The sequence below is a fragment of the Ahaetulla prasina genome, chromosome 4, assembly GCF_028640845.1.
Source record: "Ahaetulla prasina isolate Xishuangbanna chromosome 4, ASM2864084v1, whole genome shotgun sequence".
Taxonomy (NCBI): domain Eukaryota; kingdom Metazoa; phylum Chordata; class Lepidosauria; order Squamata; family Colubridae; genus Ahaetulla; species Ahaetulla prasina.
This window is the reverse complement of record NC_080542.1, coordinates 97,686,435-97,714,407: the sequence shown is the minus strand read 5'-3', so window position 1 is coordinate 97,714,407 and position 27,973 is coordinate 97,686,435. Positions and strand designations below refer to the sequence as shown.

At 35.3% G+C, this 27,973-nt stretch overlaps 1 protein-coding gene across 6 annotated transcripts in view; it reads right to left on the bottom strand.

The window, feature by feature from the left end:
• ZNF385D (zinc finger protein 385D) overlaps positions 1-27,973 on the bottom strand; it is a 252,810-nt gene that overhangs the window by 161,881 nt on the left and 62,956 nt on the right. For 3 of the 6 annotated variants that reach the window (XM_058181903.1, XM_058181905.1, XM_058181906.1), the window contains exon 3: positions 7,816-7,896. The exons of the other annotated variants lie outside the window; for them this stretch is intronic. In XM_058181903.1, coding sequence (XP_058037886.1) covers positions 7,816-7,896 — 81 coding nt within the window. The remainder of the gene's footprint in view (positions 1-7,815; positions 7,897-27,973) is intronic. 6 annotated transcript variants of the gene reach the window in all.

Sequence of the window (27,973 nt, the reverse complement as noted above, 5' to 3'; positions counted from 1 at the left end):
TGCAAGCAAAAACCTCCTTCCAGCTGCTGCATCAATTTAAAGCGACAGCATCTTTCTTCTTTGCCAAGTGATCTCCTGGCTGAGAAGTGAGTCCTGGTTTTTTTTCATTCTAACCGATCAGTTGGGAGATTTCTTGGCCTCTCAATTTAAAGTGATGGTGTCTTGTTTTTTTCCCTTCTTCTTTGTCAAGTGAGTCCTGATTTTTTCCTTTTAGCCGATCAGCTGGGAGTCGGGTGGCAGCAATAGATTGAGGGTGGGGCCAGGCAAAGGTGGCATTTACTGGTTTCCCGAACTACTCAAAATGTTTACTACCGGTTCGCAAGAACCAGGAGAATTGGTAGCAACCCACCACTGGTAAACTCAAAAATACACAAGGTATCTGAAAATCTATTCTTTTATTTTGTTATTACCAATGCAAACATTTCAGATTAGAGCATACAATTTTTGTGCATCTGGAGTATCTTCAAGATAGGTGTCCAACTAGAGCATCTCAAAGGTTAAGTGACAAAAAATTACTAGAATTGTTCATACCTAGAGGACTATTGATTCCATGGTGTATCCTTCATGAACCTAAAGTAACAATTGCTTAGCACATGTTTTCTTAAGAAGCATCTAACTGGTTGTTACATTAATGCTTCTTGAGCACCTTGACTATACTACTAATAGTGGTCTATTACTAGATATGCAAATATCTAGTAATTGCCCTTCTTAAAAGCTGGGCATGATATTCTGCCACGAGTGTGGGTGGCGGAGAGATTAAAAAAAAGGACTACAACATGAGGCATGATAATTGTCAAGAAAGAATGAATATCTGGCTTTTCTTTTCATCTGTGGTACTTAGAATAATGCAAACAGGAGAGAAAATCTATATAATTAACCAGCATGCTCAAAGTCCTAGATTTCTATAATTATGCTTTTGCTGTCTTAGATTAATCAAGCAAGTTAATGATGCAAAAAATTACATTTATAATCCAGTCTGAATACAGTGTACAGCAAGCTAAGATCTAAGTGCTATTAAGGTAAATGAAATTAATGGACTGTCTCTAGCAATTTTTGTATCTATCATTTACTAATCAGCATAATTTGGTAAAAAAAATAATTTGTAAGGAGAAAAATATACAAAAGGAATAGGCCAAACTTGCATTGGACAATGATCTCAATAGAATGTTCTACATATGACGCTAAAGAACATAATGGGTATAAGAACAATGAAAGACAAGCACTGATAATAACAAAAACTTATATTTTAAGACATCACTGCAATACATTATCTTTATATGAATGAACTTTTGTGGGAAATGTCAACTTCAACTGAATAACTGAAGGTCCAAGAAAGATATCTTATAAAAACATTCTATGTGATTTAACGTAAATAATGATTTTAATATTTGTGTAAATGAAAAATGTTCCTGTGAATATGATCATGTATTTAATTTCTCTTGGTTTTCATCTGAAGTTGAATGCATATTTCTTACAATGTTTTTAATTGTAGAAATACTGTATCTTGTACTTCATTAAATCACAAAATTTATTATCAAGATTATGGCTATATGAAGTTTGATATTAAAATATCATTAAATGAAATGTTTCACCATCTAATACATGGGAATGGGAAACTATTCAGATGTTGTATCTTTGTCTAAATAAAGATTTATGGAAAACTACAGGTTTTGGTAAAGTTTTTCTCACTTTCTTCCATTCTTTTGCTTCCATTCTTAATATATATTAATCTGGAATAATATTCATTTTGAAACCATTCACTTTTTACCAAACAGTAAGGTTAAATAATTCCTATTTATAGATATCTAAAGAAACCTCTATACTTTATTTAAATTGCACGTTAGTAATTGAGTTATACCTTTTGGTATACACATACCACAATGGATATATAGCACAAATACAGAATTAACATTCCTTAAATGGATAGGAAACCAACTTTCACCCAGTTAGTTAGTTAGTTGAGTATACTGTTACTTTATGAAATGCATTTGTCTTTTATAAATAACACTGGGTTAGAAATAAACAAAAGAATGTTATCTGTAAATAAAACCCATATGTGATTAACTGAGTTATATACTCTATAGTTCTATGTTGCCTAACAGCATAAGCCAAGGGTCCCATGCAAATATTTAAAAGGCAAAAGTTGAATTATCTAGTCATTCTGAATCATGAAAAAGTAGGAGAAAACATGCTATTAACATTTAGGGTGACTCAATAATATCTTATCAATGAGATTGGATGGTAATTAGCTCATTGAGAATGATCTTTATCTCATTTGGTATAACTGTAATATAAACCTGATTAAAATACAAGTGATAGAATTCAAATATCTCTTTAAAAGAGTTCTGGTACTGAAAGCTCTATAAATGTTTAATACCATTTGATAGGGAATCTATCTAATTGAGATGTTTTACCATTTGCCATTCTTCAAATTACTTGCTTAATCTCAATTTCAAATAATGGAATGATTAAACAAATTTTCATCTAAATGCGGTAGTTTAATTTTATTTAAGAAAATATATTTATTTTATTAATATATTTTCATTTGATGCATTATATAGTTTACTATATAATTTTGAATAACATTTTTAAAAATGACAATTTATTCCATTTAATTTTTATAGGTTTCATCTCTTTCAACTCTAGTAATTTCAATCTCTGTCCTATCTTAAAATGAAAGATATGATATTACTCAATAACTTATTGGGTCTTTCACCATTATCCCAGGATTTATGGTATTTCCCCCCTTTTTACTACCTTTAATCTATCTTTGGGCTTGGGCTTTATTCGGGGTGGAGTCGGGGCAACTGAATGGAGCTGAGAGCTTAGTGGAGAAATTCCCTTCCTGACGCCAACACAGAGTTCATAGCAGTTATTTTCTCTTTGTACTCTGATAGAGAAACATCTGCTGCCACCTAGAATTTAACTCTCAGTCTTCCAAGTGGGAGGCCAGTATATTCACCTCTAGGCCACTACCCTACTCCTAGATTTCTATGGTAAATATATTAGCATAAATTCTGTCTATTGTGATATTATAGTTGTTTTTTGAATTCATATTTGTTTCTCTGTATTTCTGTGTACAAAGCAAATGCAAATTGTGTCATGTGATGAAATTTGAAATAATAAACAATAAGGTATCTGACATAATGATTAAGTATAATCTTTTTTAAGGAAAAACTTCTTTCCCTTTTATTAAGGAAGAAAAGTTACTAAGGCAAGCATTCTTATTTTATCTGGGACTTGTTTTTCTACTAAGCCATCTGGATATACTTATTTTTATTGTTCAATTGCCCTGTCTTATTTATGGAATATTATATCACATCCAAATTTTCTTCCCAGTATTTTGTAGTGATTAAGATAGCTAGGGTAAGAGCAAGTTCTCAGCCACAGAAGCTCACTAAGTGATTTTGAACAAATCATCCTATCTCAGCTAAACCTACTTCACAGGATTATGTATGAGGAAAAAACAGAGGAGCAAGTTTTGAGCTACTAAATGAAAGGCAGGATGAAAATCTAACAAACAAACTGTAACCAGTTTTTGGACATAATTTCTTTTCTCTCTCTTATTCATAGACATATATGGAGCACATAATTGGGTCAAAATATATTTGTTTGGAAACCTTTGAAGAGAACTAAAGCAAAATAAAGACACTCTTAAGTGGAGATGAACTCATGAGACTGTAGCCATGTAGTTTTCAGAGCAATACTATAAAAGCAGTTTACCACTGGCATCTTTCGGAAGATATACTCAATATAGTTGACTTCAGGACTCAAGGTTCAAATGCTTTTTCTGAATCAGGATCTTGGTTGAATAGAGGGTGTTGCCATTTCAGACATAAATGTTTCTTCAGAATGCCATGTAAGTATGTGAAGGTGTATATGGAAAGAATGTTCTAAAAGAAAGGACTATACTGTCAGCGATTCATACTGGCAATTATATTTCTCATTTTCTCACTGTTACATTTAAAAAATATTAATAGAGAATAGACACTAGTTCTTGGTTTTTCTTTGGGCTTGGTTTTTCCAGCCAACATTTCTTTATAAAACTAGATAATAGCATCAGCTTATGGGAGAATGAAGTTATACTGGTTATTTGTATTCAGTAACTTGCCCTGTCAGTCTTGGTTGGGGTTTGTTTTTTCTTGATGATTCTTGATGACAGGATTGTTTCTTCCCTGATTGTTTGTTTGGTGCTGTAATCAAGGAACTATCAAAGAAGAAACCACCGGAAAAAAGGAAGAAATTGCTTAAGATGTTAAAATGCTGTCTTGTAGTTTAATGACATTGCTTTTATACTTGAATTCAGAAACAAGAGAGTTCAGAATATTAATATTAATATTAATTTTCCAACTTTGCAATTAGCAGTAATAAAATTCAGCATGTACTAATGCTTGGCCTATGCACTATGGATAATTAATAAACAAAGTTATTTTAGTAGAGTATCATTTGTACTTGGAGAAAATCTATGATCCTGAAAAAATGTAATCATTAAGTGACAATCTCATGTTTGATCCCTTAAACACTAAGCCAAAGTGGCTTTGTTTTCCAATGAAAGGCAACTCCTATTTGGATATCCTTGTCCTACTCACTAGTGCCTGTCCAATACTTTATTTAAAAATGTCAGTATGCTTAAAATGATTAAAATAGGTATTGTAATCCTATTTCCTTGTGAGAGGTAATATATATGGCTATGTATTTGATAAAGACATGAGATTAGCAGCAAAAACAATTGAGTTAGTCCATTAGTTAGGTATTTGGACAAGTTTTTCCAGTTGTGTGGTTAGATCTTTTGTGACTCAAAATTTAATAATCGTATATACTATCCCTTCTTCGGACGGCAAAGAATATTACTTTATTTACTTAAAAAGTGATTAATCAGCTTTGCTGCATGTTAGAGCTTCTCTAGATTTTTTCCCCCGAATGACATTTGATTTCTGTCCCCTCCCAACAGCATCATTTTTTTTTACATATCACAAATCCTAGTTGCAAAATATTCTCTCCTTCATTTGCTATAGATTATTATGTTGTCCTATTTATCAAAAATTACATAGATGGATATATGAAAAATGTCATACACACATTTTTCTTCCAAAAATTCACAATTGTATACTATGTATTACAATTGCATACTATAGCAAAATACATATAACATAAAGTAGTTCTAATCAAACTGAAAGCATTATGTGTAATTACTTAACTATGGATCTTTTAATTTTATTTTTCTGAAAATCTTATAAAATAGGGTTATACTGAAAGTTGGTGATTGACCGAGAATTACCCCGGCTAAATCTAGAGATTAAAATCCCAATTTTATAAATTCTCCAGTGATATAGCAATGACTCTTATCATTAGCTTTTCTTTTAACTATAGAAAATTCATATTCATTGCCTTTAATCTGAGTTATATTTTCATTCTTTGATGCAAAAGCTGACTTATATCAACTATAGTTAAAGTTAGTGTAGACGTACCATTAATTACAGTGTAGACTACTTAGAGAAAACAACGTATATTGGTGCTGGAAGACAAGAATAAATTGCAACCTGATTTGAAAATTACAATAACCAATCAACCCACATGTCAGATGAGAAATTCTATACTCTTATGTATAACCAAGGACAACATAATTTTTTTAAAGAATTCTGAAAAATCACATATTTTTCTTCCCTTTAATCAAACAGTTTTAGATAAATTCTATTTATGTCAAATATCAAATCAAACTTCAATTTAATACAATTACTATCAGACATGGAAAAGTAATTTTAAAAAGAACTTGGGGCGTGTCAAATTTTTCAACTTTCAATTTCCAAATATTAGGGGTGCTGAAAAGTTGTGACATGCCTTGGGGATTTAAAGATATTTTGGTTACTTTAATATAATTTAGACATCCTTGGTAAATAACTATGTAAATATCATAACTTTTTAACATTTTGTTTGTTTCATTTCACAGGTTCATCTGTCTTTCTCTTTTTGTTAAATGTTACTTTGTCTGAAAGTGTTAATACTGCTGGTCTCATTTCCTGTGAGTGTGATAACTGATATGTAATGGCTTTTAAAAAAAGACCAAGACTAGGGACATTCACTCATATGAGCAACCTAATTGGGACTGGCAGAGACTTCTTGCCATCTGAACTCCCAACACTGCAAGACACTCTCAGATATGGCCTATTGTTAAGAAAACAAAGTAGTGATGATGCTAGAAACAACCCAGCAGGCAGTTTTGCAAGAGACATATATACAAAAGTGCTTGAAAAGTGGGAATGAGTGAACAGGTTTTTTTGTGACTTCTGTTGTAAATTCATTGAACAAGATCCAAGAGACCTAGGATCAAACCAAAAACACATTCTTGGTGGAGGAAAGCTAGATGCCAGAGACTTTCACTGTGAAATTTGACAAACTGTTTGACATCCTTGTTCACAACAATCCTCAACTTCAAGTATCAAACTGTTCTGTCTGCTGGATTTGGCTGCCCTGCTGGCTACAAAAAAAAGAAGCTCACATTATTTGTATCTGCCCTAAAGAGACAAAGATACCATTGAAGGAACTTGCTTTCATTAAAGGTCAGAGAGGCAAGATTGGCTGTTTTTGATCATACCAGATTGGTTTGCCAGATATGCCTGAGCAGAAATGACTAGGCAAAAGGCAAAAGCAGCAAGACGATGACAGACAAAGGCTCGCTAAATATTACCAGACAATTATTGACAAATGAAGTAATTATCTCTTATGATGAAAATGAAGGACAGATGACTGATGATGAAGATGAAGAGGAATGAGATGGAAGTTATGAAGATATCTTAGACCAAACATATGTACCCTCTACTTCAAAAGAAAAAAATAGAATACAATAGATTAGAAATAACAAATGTCGCTATGCAGAGCATAAGATACAGTGTTGGTCTAGGTGCCACTGCTGTCATTACCACATTTGCCTTCATAGATGCTGGCTTGATCACAAAAGAACACAAAAGACTTGTAGTTGACCACAATAAAGTCAAGACAGCCCAGGAAAAAAATATTAAGTCCCTTGATCAAGAATTTGATGAGCTCTGTAAGAAGGGTAAAATAGAATGCATCTTTTTCAACATCTATATAGATACAACTAAAGTTATACTGAAAGCAAATAATTCAGACCAGCAATTTCACAGTACTATCAAAGAAGAACATTATTCTGTGTGCAGTGAGCTGGATAGAAGAAGTCTTTATCTTTTCACTCCAGAGAAAGGCTCAAAAACAGAAAAAACTGCTCAAGTGATTGCAGATAATCTGGTGTATTTCATGAAGATAAAAAACATTGACAAAAGTTAGAAGGGTATTGAAAGAGATTCTACAAATGTTAATACTGACTGTGAACATGGTGCCATGCACTGTGTAGAGGTCAAGTTTGACTTAAAGTTTATCTAGTTGGTGTATGCACATTAATGAGTTACCACTATAACACTTAATTAAAAAATTGGATGGGAAGACCTTGTCTAATAACAAATGGGCAGGTAAAATCAGCAACATGCTAGACACTGTAATGGAATTTGACACTGATGCTTCATTCACCAGAGTTTCAATTGGTGAGCCTCTCATTTCACTAAACAACAGTGTTGTAAAGGATTTCTCAGCTGATCAAGTGTATGGATATAGGATCACACAGGCAGTAAGAACAGGAGTACTTCCCACAGATCTGGCTCTTCTAGAATTGGCCCCATAAGCCATTCATACTAGTTGACAACTGCATATAGGCTTTGTCAGATATGGGTTTCAAAATGTGTCTTTAAAGGCAAAACTCTCCAAAATTTAGGAATGATAATAGAATACATTGGTGTGCATTACCTTTGCTTGTTCAACATCGAAGTAAAATATTCCTGGATTGAAGACCCGTGTCAGGCATTGTTCCACCTGCAGCAAGTCAGACTGCAAAAGAAGGGTGTAGATGATATTTTGCCAACCATTCAGCGCTCAGCATGTTACGTTTTCAGTGAAATGATAATCCAGACACTGTTGTGTTCAGATGGCATTCAAGAAAGGAGAGCTGGTGTACAAAGGATCATTGAGTTGAGAGGTGCAGATGATGATGTGCTGGGAAATTTTTTTGTACGTGCAAGAAAAATGTCTTTAATCAATGCCAAAGCATCTACTCTGCTGGAGCTGATTGACTGGTCTGAAGGTGTATATGAGCCACTTTTGATGTGCAAACTAGCTACAATGGAAATAAAGCTGTTCATTGATGAACCAATGCAAGTACTACAGTGGCCCTGTCATGGCCAATTAATAGAAAGATGTGTGAAATAGGCCATAGAGGCAGCAAGCAGACTGTATAAACATGAGAAACATGAGGATTATATCAGAGGTCAAGAAGCAAGTTGGTGGCTGATGTTGAAGAACAAATCAAAACAAGACTTGATCATCAACTCGCTTTAAACATTTTTGTAACTGTTAGTATGAAAATGTAGTTGTTCGAATTAACTGTGGATGCCTATTTATTTCTAATACTTCTAGGAGTAAATTGCACAGAAAATATGTAATAATATTTTCATTACATTGAAAATAGTCTTCACACATTGTCAGCCATATAAGGCTGACAATCAGATTAAGAACCAGACACTGTGAAGTTGTAAAGCTACTTTTACTAGAAAAGCTGTAGAGACAGAATCTTACAAGTCTGATAGTGTTTCCTTTCTTTCTCTTTTTATCTTCATGTGAATTAAGGAGATGGTAAGCTATCTGAGGCATTTCATAAACTACTTTCCCAGATTGGATTAAGGTTACATTTATTTAATCATTACTTTGGTAGGAAATCTTCCTTCGAAGCCATCATTTTTATTCACTACCCATCATGTCCACACAAAAACATTTATTTTTAATCGCAGATGCAAAATAGTAGTATCAAAAGTGCCTTTTACTTTGTTGACTCCATTTCATGTGACAATAGCATGCTAATACCTGCTTGGAAATTCTGCTGTATGTAATGTACCAAGAACCAAGCATAACTAAAGAGTTATTTTATTACTGCAATTATTGTGGAATATGCCATGTGATCCATTTCTGCATCTCTTTAGAATTTTAAGCTCTACCTTCTCAGTATTTTTTTCTCCACTTAGAAATTTCTTACTAGAGGTGAGAGAATGATACTGTATTGCGATAATTTTGAGAAGCTAGTTTTGACTTTCAGAGGTCTTCTGCAATCTGCACTATTTCTACCAAATTTTGAATTAACAAAATTAAAATGTTAAGAGTTTTTTAATATCTGCTCTATAAAATGGCTAATCTTGCTCTGGGGGATGTCTATAGTCATAGAGAAAAGAGATTTGGCAGTAGCTTAGCAACAAGTGATGTTAATGAAATCAGACAGCCGCAACAATTAGGCTTATGGTATACTTATAGTCACTTCTGATTTGGGTGTCCTAAATAATGAGTGGTTTCTGCAATTTATTCCATGTTCAAAAATTATAATATGCAAATGAAGTAAATCCATTAACCCAGAATGAAGTCTGTCAATGTATTTCTTATGAGTAGAAATGTGAATAAATCACACCAAAAACAGCATCGTATTATAGAAGGTAAGCACTATCCAGACAAAATGGGATGCAGCCAACAGGAGCTAGCTAAATCCCAACCTATGTGGTTTTATCTTCCCAACTGCTGCTGAAAACACCAAAATTGTGTGTACAATAAAGGTTGTATTAGGAAAAAATAAAAAACCTTATTTCCAAACCACATCAGAGAAACTTCAAAAACTCCCAAAACATGAAGTAGAGGTTTGTTACATAAGGGGGATAAAGTGCTGTTTCAGTGTAATATAATATAATATAATATAACAACAGAGTTGGAAGGGACCTTGGAGGCCTTCTAGTCCAACCCCTTGCCCAGGCAGGAAACCCTACACCATCTCAGTCAGATGGTTATCCAACATTTTCCTAAAAATTTCCAGTGTTGGAGCATTCACAACTTCTGCAGGCAAGTCGTTCCACTTATTAATTGTTCTAACTGTCAGGAAATTTCTCCTTAGTTCTAAGTTGCTTCTTTCCTTGATCAGTTTCCACCCATTGCTTCTTGTTCTACCCTCAGGTGCTTTGGAGAACAGCCCGACTCCCTCTTCTTTGTGGCAACCCCTGAGATATTGGAACACTGCTATCATGTCTCCCCTAGTCCTTCTTTTTATTAAACTTTTATTAAACAGTTCCTGCAACCGTTCTTTATATGTTTTAGCCTCCAGTCCCCTAATCATCTTTGTTGGTCTTCTCTGCACTCTTTCTAGAGTCTCAACATCTTTTTTACATCGTGGCGACCAAAACTGGATGCAATATTCCAAGTGTGGCCTTACCAAGGCATTATAAAGTGGCACTAACACTTCACGTGATCTTGATTCTATCCCTCTGTTTATGCAGTGCAGAACTGTGTTGGCTTTTTTAGCAGCTGTTGCACACTGCTGACTCATATCTAAATGGTTATCCAAGATCCCTCTCACAGGTACTACTATTGAGCAAGATACCACATATACGGTACTTATACATATACAAGTGTAGTTGCTCCTATTACTAGTTGCTATTGTGCTCTTAGCAAAGTTCCAAGCTCTAGGCAGGACTCATGGGCTCTAGGCAGGGATATGCTGTTCACCATAGCATGTTCACCATGTTCACCTTGTGGTCCTAGCAGTTGAATAAAAGTCTTCTTCCATGCTTGTAATAGTGTAGTTGCCAATCTCCAGACATAATCTCTGTTTCCCCATCTGTATGTCATTTGCTATTATTTCTCCTGCTACACTGACCTTTCCCCATTCTATCTTATCATTTGCTTTTGTAAGCTAAAAGCCTGGTTGAAGTGAAACTGACTCTGGACCTTGGCGTATCCTTCAAAATACCAAGGTACAGCTCAGTTCTCACAGGCCACTGCAACACTGGCTTGGATGTTTGTGAGCAAATTTGTGCCTGAATATATGAATGTATGACGGAAGTGGGATTGGAAAGTATATCTTCCAAATTTATCTTGCTCACATACCTTTTTTTATATATTTAACTCAAGCTGACTTGATTAAGTATGTATGTAATCTTGTATTATTGTTGTTACTTTACTTTATTCTACCTGGATTTATTGTCATTCTTGCACACTCAATGTATTTTGTTCCTTTAGAAGTTCCTATAAGAAATGGGAGCAGGAAAATCTATTTCTGAATTGGTACTTCTTTGTTTGATCATTGGAAAAGATACCATGACTGTGACATGATTTAGAGATGTAAATAAAATTTACTTAATCAAAGCATTTGAACCACTGGAAACAATATAATTTTTTATCTGAAATAAAGAGGGCCCCATATTTGATTTGACTCACTGAAGTCACTTGGATGGCCTCAAGTCATTTTGGATCGATGATGCAGGATCAAATTCTGTTCAGTCCTCTCTCCAAGGTCAAAATATTTGCAGACAAGGTAGCTTGCCCATAGCATTGATCAGTCACTGAGCTAAACACCTTCAGTGCACATTAACTGGGCTCAAGGGTAGCAGTTTTGTTGTGCATTCACTGTGGTGAATCTTATGGCACCTGCTGAAGCTGGCAAGCCGAGAGCTCCTTGGCACTCACTGATCTTTCAGGTCAAAAGTTTCCCTTGAGTGTGGCAAGATTGTCTGCACCTAAGCAGTTATTCCTGCTTTCCCCCTTTCATTAATCAAATAATATTTGTATAAGCAAAAATATGTGAATCTGCTACGACATATATGTTATCTGGCATTTTCACAATAAATTATCAATATTACAAGAGCAAGATTCTTTGGAATTAAAGATGAATAATATCTAAACAATCTTCTAAAACATATTGAATATATCTTTATAAACATCCTGGACTTATAAACTATTTTTGATGCCAAGAATAGCAACAATCTCCCCTTATAACTGGTTGCACTTACTTTTAAAACAAAAGATAACTTTTAAAATTTATTTTTGATACTATTTTGATTTCTCTTCAGATTGTAAACATTTTTGCCTTTCATTAAACTGTTCTAATATATTCTCAGCTTCAGTCAAGTACGCTGACCCCATATTTATTTTAAAATACTGTTTAAACAAGTCAGCAATTAAATTCATTTCATCCATTGAAAATATTTCAAAAGTGTCATTCAACTAATAAAACCATAAGCAGTGCAAAATTATTTAAATACACATGATATATTTATATATTTAATACAAATGTAAATTTTTAATCATTACAGAATAAATAGCAGCTCAGAACTAAAAAATTAGTACACTGAGGCAGTATGATTCTTTAAAATGTCAAAGCTTTAAAATTAGAACATTTTTTTAAAAAATCACAAACTTCAAAATATGACTTGCTGGCTTGAGAAGCTACCTAGAGAATGGATGGATAATTTATTTTGGTCAGTGATCAAATAAAACATATTTAAACTAAATACAGCCCCCCCCCCAAAAAAAAGAACAAAGAAAACAAATCAACAATCTATCCACCGAGGTATAAGCAGTGGTGGGATTCAGCCAGTTCGCACCACTTCGGAAGAACCAGTTGTTAACTTTCTCAGCAGTTTGGTGAACTGGTTGTTGGAAGAAATCATTAGGGTAGAGAACCGGTTGTTAAATTATTTGAATCCCACCACTGGGTATAAGGATATCAGCCAAGCGCAATAGCCCCTTGTATACATTCATAGGAGCAATACAGAACTTTGCTACATTGTGTGTGATAATATTTTTTCTTTTGACTCATAAGAGGAGATTCATATTCCTCAAAATAATTTGGGGTATGTAGTAAGGGAGAATAACTGAGTCTCCTTCAGATAGAAGGAATAGTGTAGTAATACATAGATATTACACACAACTATCAACACAGGGACATGTTTGGCTGATCATGAGGGTTTTATTAAATCTTCCATATAAAAGAACTGAGGGTAGATTACTATATCGAGTATAAAGAACTATCTTTGCTGGGATGAAGAGATCAGTGCATTGGTATAGTTGGCTGGCTTCCACTTAATATAATTAAATTTAGTTTGGACAGAATCTGAGATGAGTACTCTTTCATGTCTAAAAGCCCTTCTTTAATAACTCAGCTAGCCTGAATGAAAATATGTCCAGACAATGTCCTCTCTCTCAAGGAGATTCTCACAGATTATAACAAATATACAGGTAGTTATCAATTATAACCATTTGTCTAGCAATTGTCTAAAATTACAACAGCACTGAAAAGAGTGCTTTACAACCAGTCCTCATACTTGCAACCAATGAAGCATTCCAATGGACATGGGATAAAAATTTGGGCATTTGGCATGTGTTTATGATGGTTGTACCATCCTGGGATCACCATTTGTGATTTTGAAAAACAAAATTAATGGGAGAATCTAGATTCATTTAACAATCATATGATTCACTTAACAACTGCAGTGATTTATTTTAAAATGGCAAAAAAGATTATAAAATTGGACGCAAATCACTTATCAACTCCTTTGTTTAGCAACAGAAATTCTGATTTCAACTCTGGCCGTAAGTCAAGGACTACTTACAGCTTCAAAATTATGAAAAGCAATATTCTAGTCTGTCCTGTACTGATTAGTTTCTATCTTGAACTTTATATTCAGTTTATACTCTATTTTAGGAAGTAATCGAGTAAATTGGAATAAGTTTAAAGAAAAGATTATTTCAGAACTAGAAACAACATTATTTACATTTACAAACACTCAAAGAGCCATTTGGACCCGTTTCCCACAAAAAACAAAACACCGGGAGCCACAAAATCTGGGTGGACACGGCCAACTCAATATCACTCACTCCCACCCAGTCACATGACCACCACCCCCAGCCATGCCTACCCAGGTTTTGGGGCTTCTGGTGTTTTCTATGGGAAACAGGTATCTTTCTCTTTTTCTCTCCCTCTCTCCCATCTTTCTCTCCCTCTCTCCCTCCCTCTCTATCTCCCCCCTCTCTCCCCCTCCCTCTCTATCTTCCCCCCCTCTCTCCCTTTCTCTCTTTCTCCCTCTCTCCGTCTCCCTCCCTCTCTCATCTCTTCCTCCCTCTCTCTGTCTCTCTCCTTCTCTCATCTCACCTCATCTCTTTGGTTTTTTTGAAAAAAGTTTGTTTTTTTCCCCCATAAACATATCTTAAATGTACAGTTTGTTATCTAACATATATATTTTCCTTTAACTTTCATACTAATACAATCCCACTGGGACAGCTGCGAGAGCCAGGCCAGGCTGACACACCAATGGGATGAAAGAGCCGCATATGGCTCTGGATCCATGAGGAAGGATATGATTTCTATTTTATTTTCTTAGAAAACAGAAGATGGGCTAAATGTAACATCATAAGAAGGCAGATTATGGTCAAATATCTATGGAGATTCTCAGTCATCCATGTCATACTGTCACAAAGGTGTTTTTTTCAACTGAACTGTTTTTTAGGGAAGAAGATATTTCTCTTCTCACCCAAGAAGCTTCATCAGTTAAAGCTGCTTGGATGAGAAGTAAAATGTCTTCCTCTTCTTCTTCTTCAAAAAATAATCCAGTTGCCTTTTGAAAAAGCACCTTTCACACAGATTATTGTCAAATACTACAAAAACAAAAAACTTCCCAGCAGCATAGTAGAATCACTAACTAGTGAAGTTCAGACAGAGGCAAACAGCCATCTATTAGGGATGTTTTGAATTCCTTCACTGTGCATTAAGTTACACTTGATGGTCGCTAACATTCTATGATTTATGCCTTTAAATACATGAAAGAATCGATGAAATTGCATCATAAACAATTCTTATGTCAATTGCTTTTATGTTTGTTTTGAATTTATATTTTTTGAAAGGCATGATCAAAACTAACTTTATTTTTAAATAAAGATAAGAGAATGAAGAGAAAACTGAGATTGTGCTTTCAAAGTCCTATGATAATAAGGACAAATATAGAATTTTATTGATCTTTATCTCTTGCTTTAGAAATATTTCTAATACTGTATTTCTCTAAAAAGACGACCCACCTTGAAAAGGAGGTTTATCATGTTTTTTAGTGCATGCAATCACTAAAGTCCCATCCACAAAATTAGCCCTAATTAAGACCCTGCCCACCCCGGGGTTCAGGGAGTGGGGTGAGGCACACAGGTAAAAATAAGCTACGGTGGGGATGGGAGCAGGGGTGAAATCTAAAAATTTTCCCTACTGGTTCTGTGGGAATGGCTTAATTGGTGGGTGTGGCTTGGTGGTCAGAGGACTGGGTGGGTGTGGCCAACAACAATAAATAATAAAAATAATAAATAAAGTATAAAAAACAATAAGAGGTACCAAAAACCAACTTTTACACTTTACACACACACACAACACAACATAACTGACTCACACACAATGTAAAAGCAGCTGCACTTCACACTTCACACAGCCACAAAAAGTTCAAAAACCAACTTTCACACTTTACACAAACACAACACAACTCACACACACACACACACACACAAATATCACATACAGCTTTCTGAGATTTTGTGTGTTTGTGTAGTTAGAGTGAAACACTACAGAAACACACAAAATCTCAGAAAGCTGCACAAATATTTTATTTTATTATTAAGGTTTGTGGATTCAAATCCCAGAGTTCCTCAGCCAGCAAAGCCAGCCAGCATTAGTTACTCAGTGATGAAATAGATTAGCTAAATTTAGATTTGTTCTGTCTGGTGCTGAAAGTGAAACTGGGGCTTTCGGGCTGGGAAAAAAGCCATGTGGTCGATCAGTAATCAGGTAAGGAGGTTTTCTACATGTTTTCTACAGAAAACATGTTTTTTAAGGTTCTGCTGATGAAGAACTCAGGTGAGATTGCCAGAGAAGCCTTAAACATTTTTTAAAAAAAGTTTAAAGGCTCTGCCAATCTCAGCTGAGGGGCGGGATCCTCAAAGGCTTTTTTTTTTACTTTTAAAGGCATGTTTCGGCTGAAGAAAAACCTGCTTTTAAAAGTTAAAAAAAAATCTCTGCTGATGGTGCGGCTCAACAGAGGCAGGGGGGCGGGGCCAGGGATTTTTGCTACCGGTCCTCCGAACCAGCTACCACCATCACTACCGGATCGTGCGAGCCTGTCCAAACCGGGAGCATTTCACCCCTGGAGGGAGGGCTACTTACCAGGCCTCGCACATCCTGACACCTGCCTCACCTTCTTCTGTGGCCACTTGCCACCACTTGCAAACATCACTCCAGCTTCCATTTTGCTTTTATATGCCTGCCGGAAGGCATCTGCAGCCAATAACAGAGCTCCAGATCGATCCAGAGCTCTGTGATTAGCTGCAGATGCCTTCTGGCAGGCATCTGAATTTGAAATAGAGGCTGGGGTGATGCATATGAGTGGCGGCAAGCGGCCACAAGAAGAAGTGCTCCAGCAGTGGGCTCCTGCTGGGAGGGGCTGTCGGTGCCACCACTGCGAGGTGAGTCAATAATTAGAACCCTCCAAAAAGAAGGCCTACCATTTTTTTGGGGGTCAAAAGAAAACATGACCTGACCTTCGTTTTGGAGAAACATGGGCGGTAGTGCTTTTTACAAAAGTTACACTAGTAATAAAAGTATCAGAACCAGATTATATCTTAAACATTTAAAATCAGATTTTCCTGTGATTACTTTCTTTTTTATATTTTCAGTATTTTTAGCAAGCTTTTCCTGTGTGTTTCTAAAAAAACAATAATCAAGGATGTAAAATAGTTTTTCTTATACCACACTGAACAAATTTACTAGATTTTTCCTATTTTACTCGCAAGTGTTTTTGGTCTATCATTTTTCAAAACATTTCAAGATATTTCTTAGGATGTGTGCTTTCCTGGGAGGAAAATGAGGGGCAAGCTCTGAAGCTCTGTCCCCTCACTTTATGTATTTTTTTAGAGAGAAAAAGAGAGGAAAAACAAGGAACATACTGCATTATTATATGAATTCATAATCGTGCTTAATTATCTATTGAAATGCACCTATGGACCATTTATAGATAAAATGGCTTGACATTCTCAATTTTGAAACTGAGCAGTTGTTCCAGGCGCAGAACATTCAATTTTAACTCCTAATCTTTGTAACCATAATTTGTATTCTTCTATGTTCAAGTCTGTTTAAAATATAGATAGATTGAGGAATTATTAGAGATTTCAAAGGCTATATAATTAGAATAGAATAGAATAGAATAGAATAGAATAGAATAGAATAGAATAGAATAGAATAGAATAGAATAGAATAGAATAGAATAGAATAGAATAGAATAGAATTTTATTGGCCAAGTGTGATTGGACACACAAGGAATTTGTCTTGGTGCATATGCTCTCAGTGTACATAAAAGAAAAGATATGTTCATCAAGGTACAACATTTACAACACAATTGATGGTCAGTATATCAATATAAATCATAAGGATTGCCAGCAACAAGTTACAGTCATACCATCATAAGTGGAAAGAGATTGGTGATGGGAACTATGAGAAGATTAATAGTAGTGCAGATTCAGTAAATAGTTTGACAGTGTTGATGGAATTATTTGTTTAGCAGAGTAATGGCCTTCGGGAAAAAACTGTTCTTGTGTCTAGTTGTTCTGGTGTGCAGTGCTCTATAGCATCATTTTGAGGGTAGGAGTTGATACAGTTTATGTCCAGGATGCGAGGGGTCTGTAAATATTTTCACGGCCCTCTGCTTGATTCGTGCAGTATACAGGTCCTCAATGGAAGGCAGGTTGGTAGCAATTATTTTTTCTGCAGTTCTAACTATCCTCTGAAGTCTGTGTTTTTCTTGTTGGGTTGCAGAACCAAACCAGACAGTTATAGAGGTGCAAATGACAGACTCAATAATTCCACTGTAGAACTGAATCAGCAGCTCCTTGGGCAGTTTGAGCTTACTGAGTTGGCGCAGAAAGAACATTCTTGGTTGTCCTTTTTTAATGATGTTTTTGATGTTGGCTGTCCATTTTAGATCTTGCAATATGATAGAACCTAGAAATTTAAAGGTTTCTACTGTTGATACTGTGTTGTCTAGTATTGTGAGAGGTGGAAGTATGGGAGGGTTTCTCCTAAAGTCTACCACCATTTCTACGGTTTTGAGTGTGTTCAGTTCCAGATTGTTTTGGTTGCACCACAAGGCTAGTCGTTCGACCTCTCATCTATATGGGGATTCGTCATTGTCTCGAACGAGACCAATCACTATTGTGTCATCTGCGAACTTCAGTAGCTTAACAGATGGATCGTTGGAGATGCAGTCATTGGTATACAGAGAGAAGAGAAGTGGGGAGAGCATACAGCCTTGGAGGGGCCCTGTGCTAATTGTACAGGTATGCTGCTTCCTTTTGTTAGGAAGTTTGTGATCCACTTACAAGTCTGTTCCGGTACCTGTACCGGAACAAGTCTGTTCCGGTACCTGTAGCTGGTTTAGCTTAGTTAGAAGAATATCTGGAATGATGGTATTGAATGCTGAACTAAAGTCTACAAAAAGGACCCTTGCATAGATCTTTGGAGACTCAAGACGTTGTAGGATGTAGTGCACGGCCATATTAACAGCATCATCTGTTGATCTATTTGCCAGTCAAGAGATGAGAGATCGGTGTCTATAAGATCATAGTTGGCTTTTTTGAAGTTGTAGTTTGGTATACCATTATTATGGAAATATTTATAAGGGCGTACAAAAGTCTATCATGCTGTGGCACTGTTGGAAAAGGTTTTTTTATTTGTAGTCCATAAATTGAGTTTGCCTTGTTGCAGAAGATGAAGTCAAGGCAGTTGTTGAGTCTTGCGTTGTTAGTTACTAGTTGATCAAGACCTAGATTTGTAACATGGTTGTATGGATGAGTTCAGTTGTACATTCATTTGTTTTCCAATTAATAAGAGGTAGGTTGAGGTCACACAGAAAGATGAGAGGATAAGGGCAAGATTAGCAGTGTGGTTAACTTGTTCGCATGTGCGATGTCATAGTCGGGGACTCTGTAGCATAGTAAGAAGTGAAGTGTGATGTTAAAGGATGATACTATAAATCACTGATAAGGAAATCTAAGTGTATATGGTGTGTTCGTGTATGTAGTTATGCATCCATTGGACTCAAGGAAGGGATAGTAAATTACTGACACAAATAAAATGCAAAATGTTTGTGCAGTGATTATGCTTGGCAGAAACCATGCATAAAATAATTGTAAGGTCTGACAAAGAAATGAATGAGATAATTATGATATATAATGTGTTAAGAAATCTTAGCTTCTGTGAAACCACCGAAATAGATCTTAAAACATTAGCATGTAGTAATAAAACTGCCATAAACCAATTTTGGTTTCTCTTTTCATTGACTGATCCCACCATAATTGTAGTATTCCTGATGAAGAAAATGTCTAGTCATTATTTATGTATATAAATACATATATAATTTTACTTTTTCGCCATGCTTGGATTGAGAATGGATGATAAGCTTCCTGAATGATGTTATATATTAGTTAAAAGTTTCTATTGTTTTCAATTTTATTTGCTATATTAGATCCACAGGGATTGGGAAACCCTTTTAGAGACAGATAGATGGATTGACAGATGGACGGATGGAGGGTGGGTGTGTGGGTGGATGGATACATGGACAGACAGTGGACAAGTAGATGGATGGAGAGAGAGAGAGAGAATGTATGGATGACCTGGAGAATTGAGGGAAAGAGAAGATGCCTGGGAAACAATCAAAAAAGAAAGGAGGGCACCCCAGTGGATTTGCATCAAAAAAAAATTATGAAGAAGAAACTCTAATGGGTCAAATAGTTAAACAGGAAGCTTATACTTCCGACTTGCAAGATTCTGATAATGTAACCTTAAAATAAAATAGAATTATTTCATCTAGTCCACATGATAAAAACATAACACTTCAAAATGTAAGTCTGTTACCCAGTAACCCTAAATTATGTGAATTATTGCCTTTATTGAAACTTATTCTGCAAGATGTAATGCAAAGTATTACAAATGCAAAGTAATGGAACCATCATAAACCATCTCGAAACAAACAACCTTCTCTCTAATAAACAATTTGGTTTCAGAAAAAAAATGTCTTGTAACTTACAACTTCTCCACTGCAAAAACATATGGACTACCAACCTTGATCAAGGAAAAACAATTGATACAATCTACATAGACTTCTGCAAAGCTTTTGACTCAGTAGTACATGACAAACTACTCCTCAAACTAAAATCCTACGGCATTTCGGGACCTCTTCACAATTGGATTAATGCCTTCCTGTCAAACAGACAACAAGTGGTCAAAATTGACAACGCTATATCTAATCCTGTTCCTGTCAAAAATGGCATTCCCCAAGATAGTGTTCTTGGACCAATGCTCTTCATACTATACATAAATGATCTCTGCGACCTCATCTCAAGTTATTGTGTTCTCTTTGCTGACGATGTCAAACTATTTAATACCACTAATAATACTTTTACTCTTCAAGAAGACCTCAACTTAATTTCCAATTTGTCTAAAACTTGGCAACTCCAAATATCAACCAGTAAATGCTCAGTCTTACATATTGGAAAAAAGAACCCTAACATCAAGTACAAACTTGATGGACATTACCTAACTGATGACCCCCACCCTGTCAAAGATCTTGGAGTTCTCATATCAAATGACCTTAATGCCAAAGCCCACTGCAACTACATAGCGAAAAAGGCCCTAAGAGTTGTAAAACTAATTTTACGCAGCTTCTTTTCTAAAAACACTACACTACTAACTAGAGCATACAATACATTTGCCAGACCTATTCTTGAATACAGCTCATCCGTCTGGAACCCATACCACATCTCTGACATAAATACAATAGAACGTGTCCAGAAATATTTTACTCGAAGGTTCTTCACTCCTCCGAAAACAACAAAATACCTTATACCAACAGACTTGAAATCCTGGGATTAGAAAATTTACAACTCCGTCGACTTCGACATGACCTGTGTTTAACACACAAAATCATCTATTGCAATATCCTTCCTATAAAAGACTACTTCAGCTTCAATCGCAATATTACAAGAGCAAAAAATAGATTCAAGCTAAATGTCAACCGCTTCAAACTTGATTACAGAAAATATGACTTCTGTAACAGAGTTGTTAATGCTTGGAACTCATTACCTGACTCCATAGTCTCTACTCAAAATCCCAAAATCTTCAGCCAAAAACTGTCTACTATTGACCTCACCCCATTCCTAAAAGGACTATAAGGGGCGTGCATAAGAGCACAAAAGTGCCTACCGTTCCTGTCCTATTGTTCCCTTTATCTTATCAATTTGATATAGCTGATGCATATTTTTTACATATATGTATAAATTTTCTTCAAAATATGTTGTTCTATCTATGACAATTGTTTTGTGCATACTGTTGTGACAAAAAAGAAATAAAAAAAAATAAAAAAAATAAAAGATCTAATAATCTCCCCTCTGAAATTGGGTTGAATCAGTGGTGGGATTCAGCCAATTCGCACCACTTCGGGAGAACCGGTTGTTAACTTTCTGAGCAGTTTGGCAAACTGGTTGTTGGAAGAAATCATTAGGGCAGAGAACCGTTGTTAAATTATTTGAATCCCATCACTGGGTTGAATGTATACTCTGGTCATAATAGTTCTGTTTTGATAGTTTCTAACTTTAGTAACTTGAGTAATCCACTTTAATCAAAGCAGAAACTATGCCTATCCATATTAGGAATATCCATATTATATAAGATCTGATTGTGTAGAAGAGAAAATTGCTTTTTAATTAAAATTTTATTTGAAAGCATCTTTCTTAAAATCAGACAACTAAAAAAGAGGAATAAAATGAACAATTTGAAGCCAAGCAAACTGACTCTGAGTCCTATAACTTAGAATGAATAGATTTATTTAATATGCGCTCAAAATCCATTTACCATGTTTTAAAAGTAATCTTTTTCAGCCTCTATCTGAGATAATCAGATGATTATGAACGATGGGTTTTCCTTTCCAAAATATCCAGAGGACATCAAGCTAAAAAACTTTAGACTATTTGATGATCTTTTCCCTTTTTTAAACTTTTCCCTTTATTTTTTTATATATCTTCTCTCTGCACTTCAAAATAATATTTCTTTTATCCATTCTTTGGATATTTTCTATTTCATTTCACCTTACATCTTCAATACCATACTGCTCTTTTGCTGCAGTCTGTTGGATAACTATGCTGTGATTAGATAAGGCAACATTCTTTTGGTTTACTTTTGTCCTTGTAGGTTCTTAATGCCAAAAGAATTCTTCTAGACATTATTTGCTCTAAAGAACATGGTAGGCACTTTATTCAATACATGCCTAGCCTTCAAGGATTTAAAGTTCACAGATCCTTTCTTTTTGTTATCTTGCTATGTTGTTTTTTGTTACTTTTATAAAAACTCTGTTGCAAAGACTAACTCCCCACCTCTAGTTCTCTCTCTTTCATCTTCTCTCTGAAGAAGAGGAAACTAGTCAATTCAATTCAAATCTTTATTGTCAGTGCACAACATATGTAGAATGAGATTGGCTGAGTCAAAGATTATGAATAAGTTTAAAGGTTAAGCAGAGTAACCTGCAATTACCATTCAGCATTCTCAATTATTACACCACTCTAGATCCTCTTTTAATTTATTATAACAACATTAATAGCAATTAAAAGAATTTTGTATAGAATTATTGATACAGGATTTTTACAGCACAATGGTCTAAACCAGTAGTGGGTTGCTACCGGTTCTCCCCAGTTCGCAAGAACCAGTAGTAAACATTTTGAGTAGTTCGGAAAACTGGTAGTAAAAATTCTGCCTGGCCCCGCCCCAATCTATTGCTGCCTCCGGACTCCCAGCTGATCGGCTAGAAGGAAAAAATCAAGACTCACTTGTCGAAGAAGAGGGGGGAAAAAACCAATTTAAAATCCCTTTAAATTGAGAAGCCAAGAAGCCTCCCAACTGATCGGCTCGCTTCTCAGCCAGGAGATTGCTTGGCAAAGAAGAAGTGGGGGGGGAACACTGTCGTTTTAAATTGACAAAGCGGCTAGAAGCTCCTTACTGAGTCAGCTGAACAACAAATTGGATAAGAGGAGGAATTCTTATATGGTTCAATGTTTTTGAAGTTTTGGGGTTTGTGCAACATGGGCTTTGTTTTTCTAAAAAGGTTTGAATGATTTCCATTGTGAAGTATCCTGTCTTGAATGAGTTTTCTGCCTGCTTGTAAATTGAGCTGAACTTCCGGCTTCCACTTTATATTATCTGTATTATAATTATTACAGATAGCTGTTTTCTGCTTACAAAGTTTTCTTTATGTCAAACAACTCATTCAATGTACAGTTATATACAATTAGTCGGGCTTGCCCAGTCACCACCCCCCTTTTTAACACTCTTCCCTCTTCTACCTTCTTTTACTTTCCAGACCTTCCTCTCCTTCTCTTATCTACATCCTCTCCTCCCTCCACCCTACACCTTCCTTCTCCCTCTTCTACCCGTCTTCCTTCTTCTTCTCCTCTTTCCTACCTCCTACTCTCTCTTTTCTCCCTCCCCACCGTTCTAAAATGGTAACTGGGCAGACCCGACCCTACATTAATTATATTTATACATCTTCAATAATCCCTGTACATTAACCATCACTCCATCTCTAGCCGCAACCCCCCAATTCCCCTCCCCCTTACCCCCCACCCCCCACCCCGACTTCCCAGAACAAAATGCAGGGTATCAAAAGTAACAATCATAATCTAAAATAATTCCTAAATTATAATCTCTAGTCTCTCCACACTTAATCACACTCTCAATTCCCCTCACCTTCAGAAATATATCTAATCCAAAATATTTCCTAAATTTACTCAAAATACTTATTTTGAATATAATCAATCCACATTTTCCATTCTAAAATATATTTTTCTTGTGTATAGTCTTTCAAGTAAGCAGAGATTTTTGCCATTTCTGCCAGATTTGATACTTTAAGTGTCCATTCCTCAATTGTAGGTAATTCTTCTTTCTTCCAATATTGAGCAATCAAAAGTCTTGCGGCTGTTATTAAGTTCAAAATCAATTTAGTCTCTATAGCTGTACAATCCATAATTATTCCTAGTAAAAAGAACTGCGGGGTAAACTTAATCTTCTTTTTCAAAATATTCTGCATGATCCACCATACTTTAATCCAAAATGCTTTAACTTTTTTACAAGTCCACCATATATGGTAATAAGTGGCATCTTCACAATCGCATCTCCAACATTTAGCCTGTACATTAGGATACATACATGACAATTTTTGGGGTCTAAATGCCATCTATAAAACATCTTATAAAAATTTTCTCTCATATTTTGCGCTTGTGTAAATTTAACATTCCTCACCCAAATTCTTTCCCAAGTTTCCAACATTATTGGTTGCTGAAAATTTTGTGCCCACTTAATCATACAATCCTTAACCAATTCAGTCTCTGAGTCTATTTCTACTAATACATTATACAACCTCTTAATATGCTGTTGGCCTTGATCTCTCATTTGTTTTAACAAATTATCCTCAATTTGCTTAACACCTATTTTTTGATCTAATTTCCATCTAGCTTGTAATTGTCCATATTGGAACCATGTATAATTTTTCCCTTCTTCCCCCATCTTTTCTCTAGATTTTAATTGTAATTCCCCCTTTTCCATACAAAGAAGTTCTTTATAGGTAACTGCCTCCATCTTTTGATATATATTTATATTTTCTATCATGTGTCTCGGGATTGCCCATATTGGAATCTTTCCATCTAATTTATATTGATATTTCCTCCAAACCCTCAATAATGCATTTCTAATTATATTATTTTTAAATATTTTATCTACTTTCTTATCATATAATAAATAGGCATGCCACCCATATAACAAACCATAACCTTCTATATTCAAAACTCTTTCCTCAGTTAAATTAATCCAATCAGTAATTAATGATAAGACAACTGCTTCATTATACAATTTTAAGTTAGGCATTTTAAGACACCCCCCCCCCTTTCCCTTGTATCCTGCATTATTTTTAATTTTATTCTTGGTTTTTTGCCCATCCATACAAATTTATTAATCCCCTTTTGCCATTCCTGTAATTTAATATCATTCTTAAGCACCGGTATCATTTGAAACAAAAATAAAAACCTGGGCAAAACATTCATTTGTTGTTTGACATGATTGTAAAAATAAAACTTTTTTATGAGGAAAGTTTTCTTTATGCAGCTGGCAGGAATGTGGAATTCCAGGCAGGTTCCTTGATAGCAGCTTGATTATTCCTTAATTATCTGGGATATTTTATTTGGGAAATGAAGAGGGGGGAATTTGATTCCTTCCCAGAACAGATTAGTGGGTGGGGAGGAAATGGGGATGTTGAAGTAACCTTCCCCTGGAGTGGGGAGGGAATGGGGATTTTAGGCTTGCTGTCAAACATCAGCCATAATACTAATGATTGTTTTGAACAATATGCAGGTTGTATTACATGAATGGCTATTTTATATGTGAAATTATGACTGAAACCTATATAGGTTCACACTGTCAGGAAGTTTGTCCTTAGTTTTAGGTTGCTTCTCTCTTTGTTAAGTTTCCATCCACTGCTTCTTGTTTTGCCTTCTGGTGCTTTGGAAAATACTTCCCCCCCTTCTTTCTAGCAGGCCCTTAAAAGACTGTTGCCTATCACACTCTTGGGCAATGCATGTGAGCCATTTCCTTCTTTCAGTAGTCCATGAAAATGCATCTATAGCAGAGGTCTCTAACCTTGGCCACTTTAAGACAGCAAAGCTGGCTGAGGAATTCTGGGAGTTGAAGTCCATAAATCTTAAAGTGGCCAAGTTTGGAGACCCCTGATCTATAATATGTAGACAATAAAGTTGCAAAAAGGTGAACAACATTTTTGCAGAACTATAGATACGTTGAGGCTGGCTGTGACAAGGAATGGCTGGGAGGGGAGGGGCTAGGCGAGGTACCCCTTGACATGAGAGACATTGAGTTGGTCATGCCTACCCAATCATATGACCATCAAGCCACACCCACTGTCACATAACCATCAAGCCACGCCCACAAAACAACTCATGCCCACAGAACTGGTAGTAAAAAAAATTTAGAACCTACCCCTGGTCTAAACCTAAGTTTAAGATGCAATAGAATGGCAAACTTTTCTAAATGAGCTTGCAAAAACCACTAAGACTCTCCAATCAGTATGACTCATTTTAAGGCTTCAAATGTAGCAATGTGATCCGACTTCAATTTAAAGTAGCAGATCATTTTCTTCCTCCTACAAGCATTGAACATTATAGGTATAATCTCATTATCTAATCAGCTCCTAAAATAATATTTGAATCATACCTGGAATAAGTTTCCTAAAATATATAGCTGACATGTTCTGCAGAAATACTTATTTAGAAACTCCTATTATTTGCATTTCAAAGCAATAAAATGGAATTATCTTATGTGAGTGCTATTTTTTCTGATGTATAACAAACTTGCTTTCTATAGCATTGTACAATTTTTATTTTCCTCTCTCCAAGCTTCAAAATAATTTAGAAACCACAGTAATAAAATATTAACATTGAATCTAATCTATATTATTTGCATATGTTAATGGAATGATAAAAGTATAGTACAAAATACATATACAATGATAATCCATCAGTGAACATGAGACGTAAGCAATAATTGAGTTTTAAGGCATGTAAAATTCATATTAGTTACTTTTTTGTGATATTAATAATGAGATAATGTCCCATATTTCTTCTACAGTTATTGTTTATGATCATTAACGACACGTCATGTGAAAGGAAGCATGTGAAAGGAAAAAACTACTGAAGCATTTAGGCCATGGATTTTTTGTAGTACTGCACAGAAAATGTCTTACATAAACCAATGTGATATACAATTAAAGGATTGGATTGGGACCTGGAAAACTAGCCTGAAAATCTTTTTTAGCTATGGAAGTTCAGTTTGGGGCAGTTGCAGGACTACTGTTGTGAGAAAAGTAGGATGCTCCCTTGAGCTCTTGGACCCCTAAAATGAAGCAATATAGAGATACCTATTTCTCAGTTATTCTTTAGAATAAATTATGTCTCATTACATCTCTATTGGTCCATGTCACGGATATTTCAGATAGACCATATGCTAATACACACTGTTATAAACTGACAAATGTCTTTTATAAGTCTATAAAAATATACTTTAAAAACACTAGTTATAAAACTTACAACACAGTTATAACACTGCAAGATGAATTATTGAATATAATGAACATACATTTAAATCTATGTATGTATTTGGAAGAGGGGATAAAGAATATTATATTGAAGCATCTTTGGAATACAATCTAAAAATGGGTAACAATCCTATTAATTGTTCATTATCAACATTAATTATACAGGGCATTTTTATGGAAGGTGTGATGCATGCATGCTTCCAAGTTTGGTTTATGGTCACCCATTCACACTTTCATAGCCCTGGAAAATAGACAGGAATCACTTTCAGTTGAACACTGAGGCACAACTGTTTTTTTATAATAATACATGGAGACTGAGTGAATTTAACATATCAACAAAATTCACTTTTACAAAGTATATATATTTACTCTTTCACATATGCACATACTGTCACACCTATCCACATTTACTCATGTCCTTAACTAGACTGATAGGCACTAGCTAGAGGGATGGAAGACACCAAGCATGGATGCAAAGATGGCTCAAAAAGTGGGAGGGCTTCAGAACCTTTTCATTCCCCAAGCTTTTTGTTTTGTTGATTTACGAGCATGACAGCTACTCTTGCCTTGTTGCTTTACAAGTCTAATAGTTATTGATAGGACTTGGGACGGGTTTCCTATGTGCTCAGGCCAACATCTTTTGTCTGGGATAGGTGACATTTTTTCTCCTTTGTTTCTTTAATGACTCCGTTCCTCCTTAACTACTTTCCCTAAGGGAGTTTTTTCTGACTTTTGTCCATCCTACTTCCGTGCTTGTTTCATTTTTAGGTATGGCAGTTTAGGCCTAGCCTCACAGGTGTGATTGTTCAAAATACAAGAATCACATCCCACCATCAAATGCACCAATTTATCAATCCAAATATTAATTTACATGCATA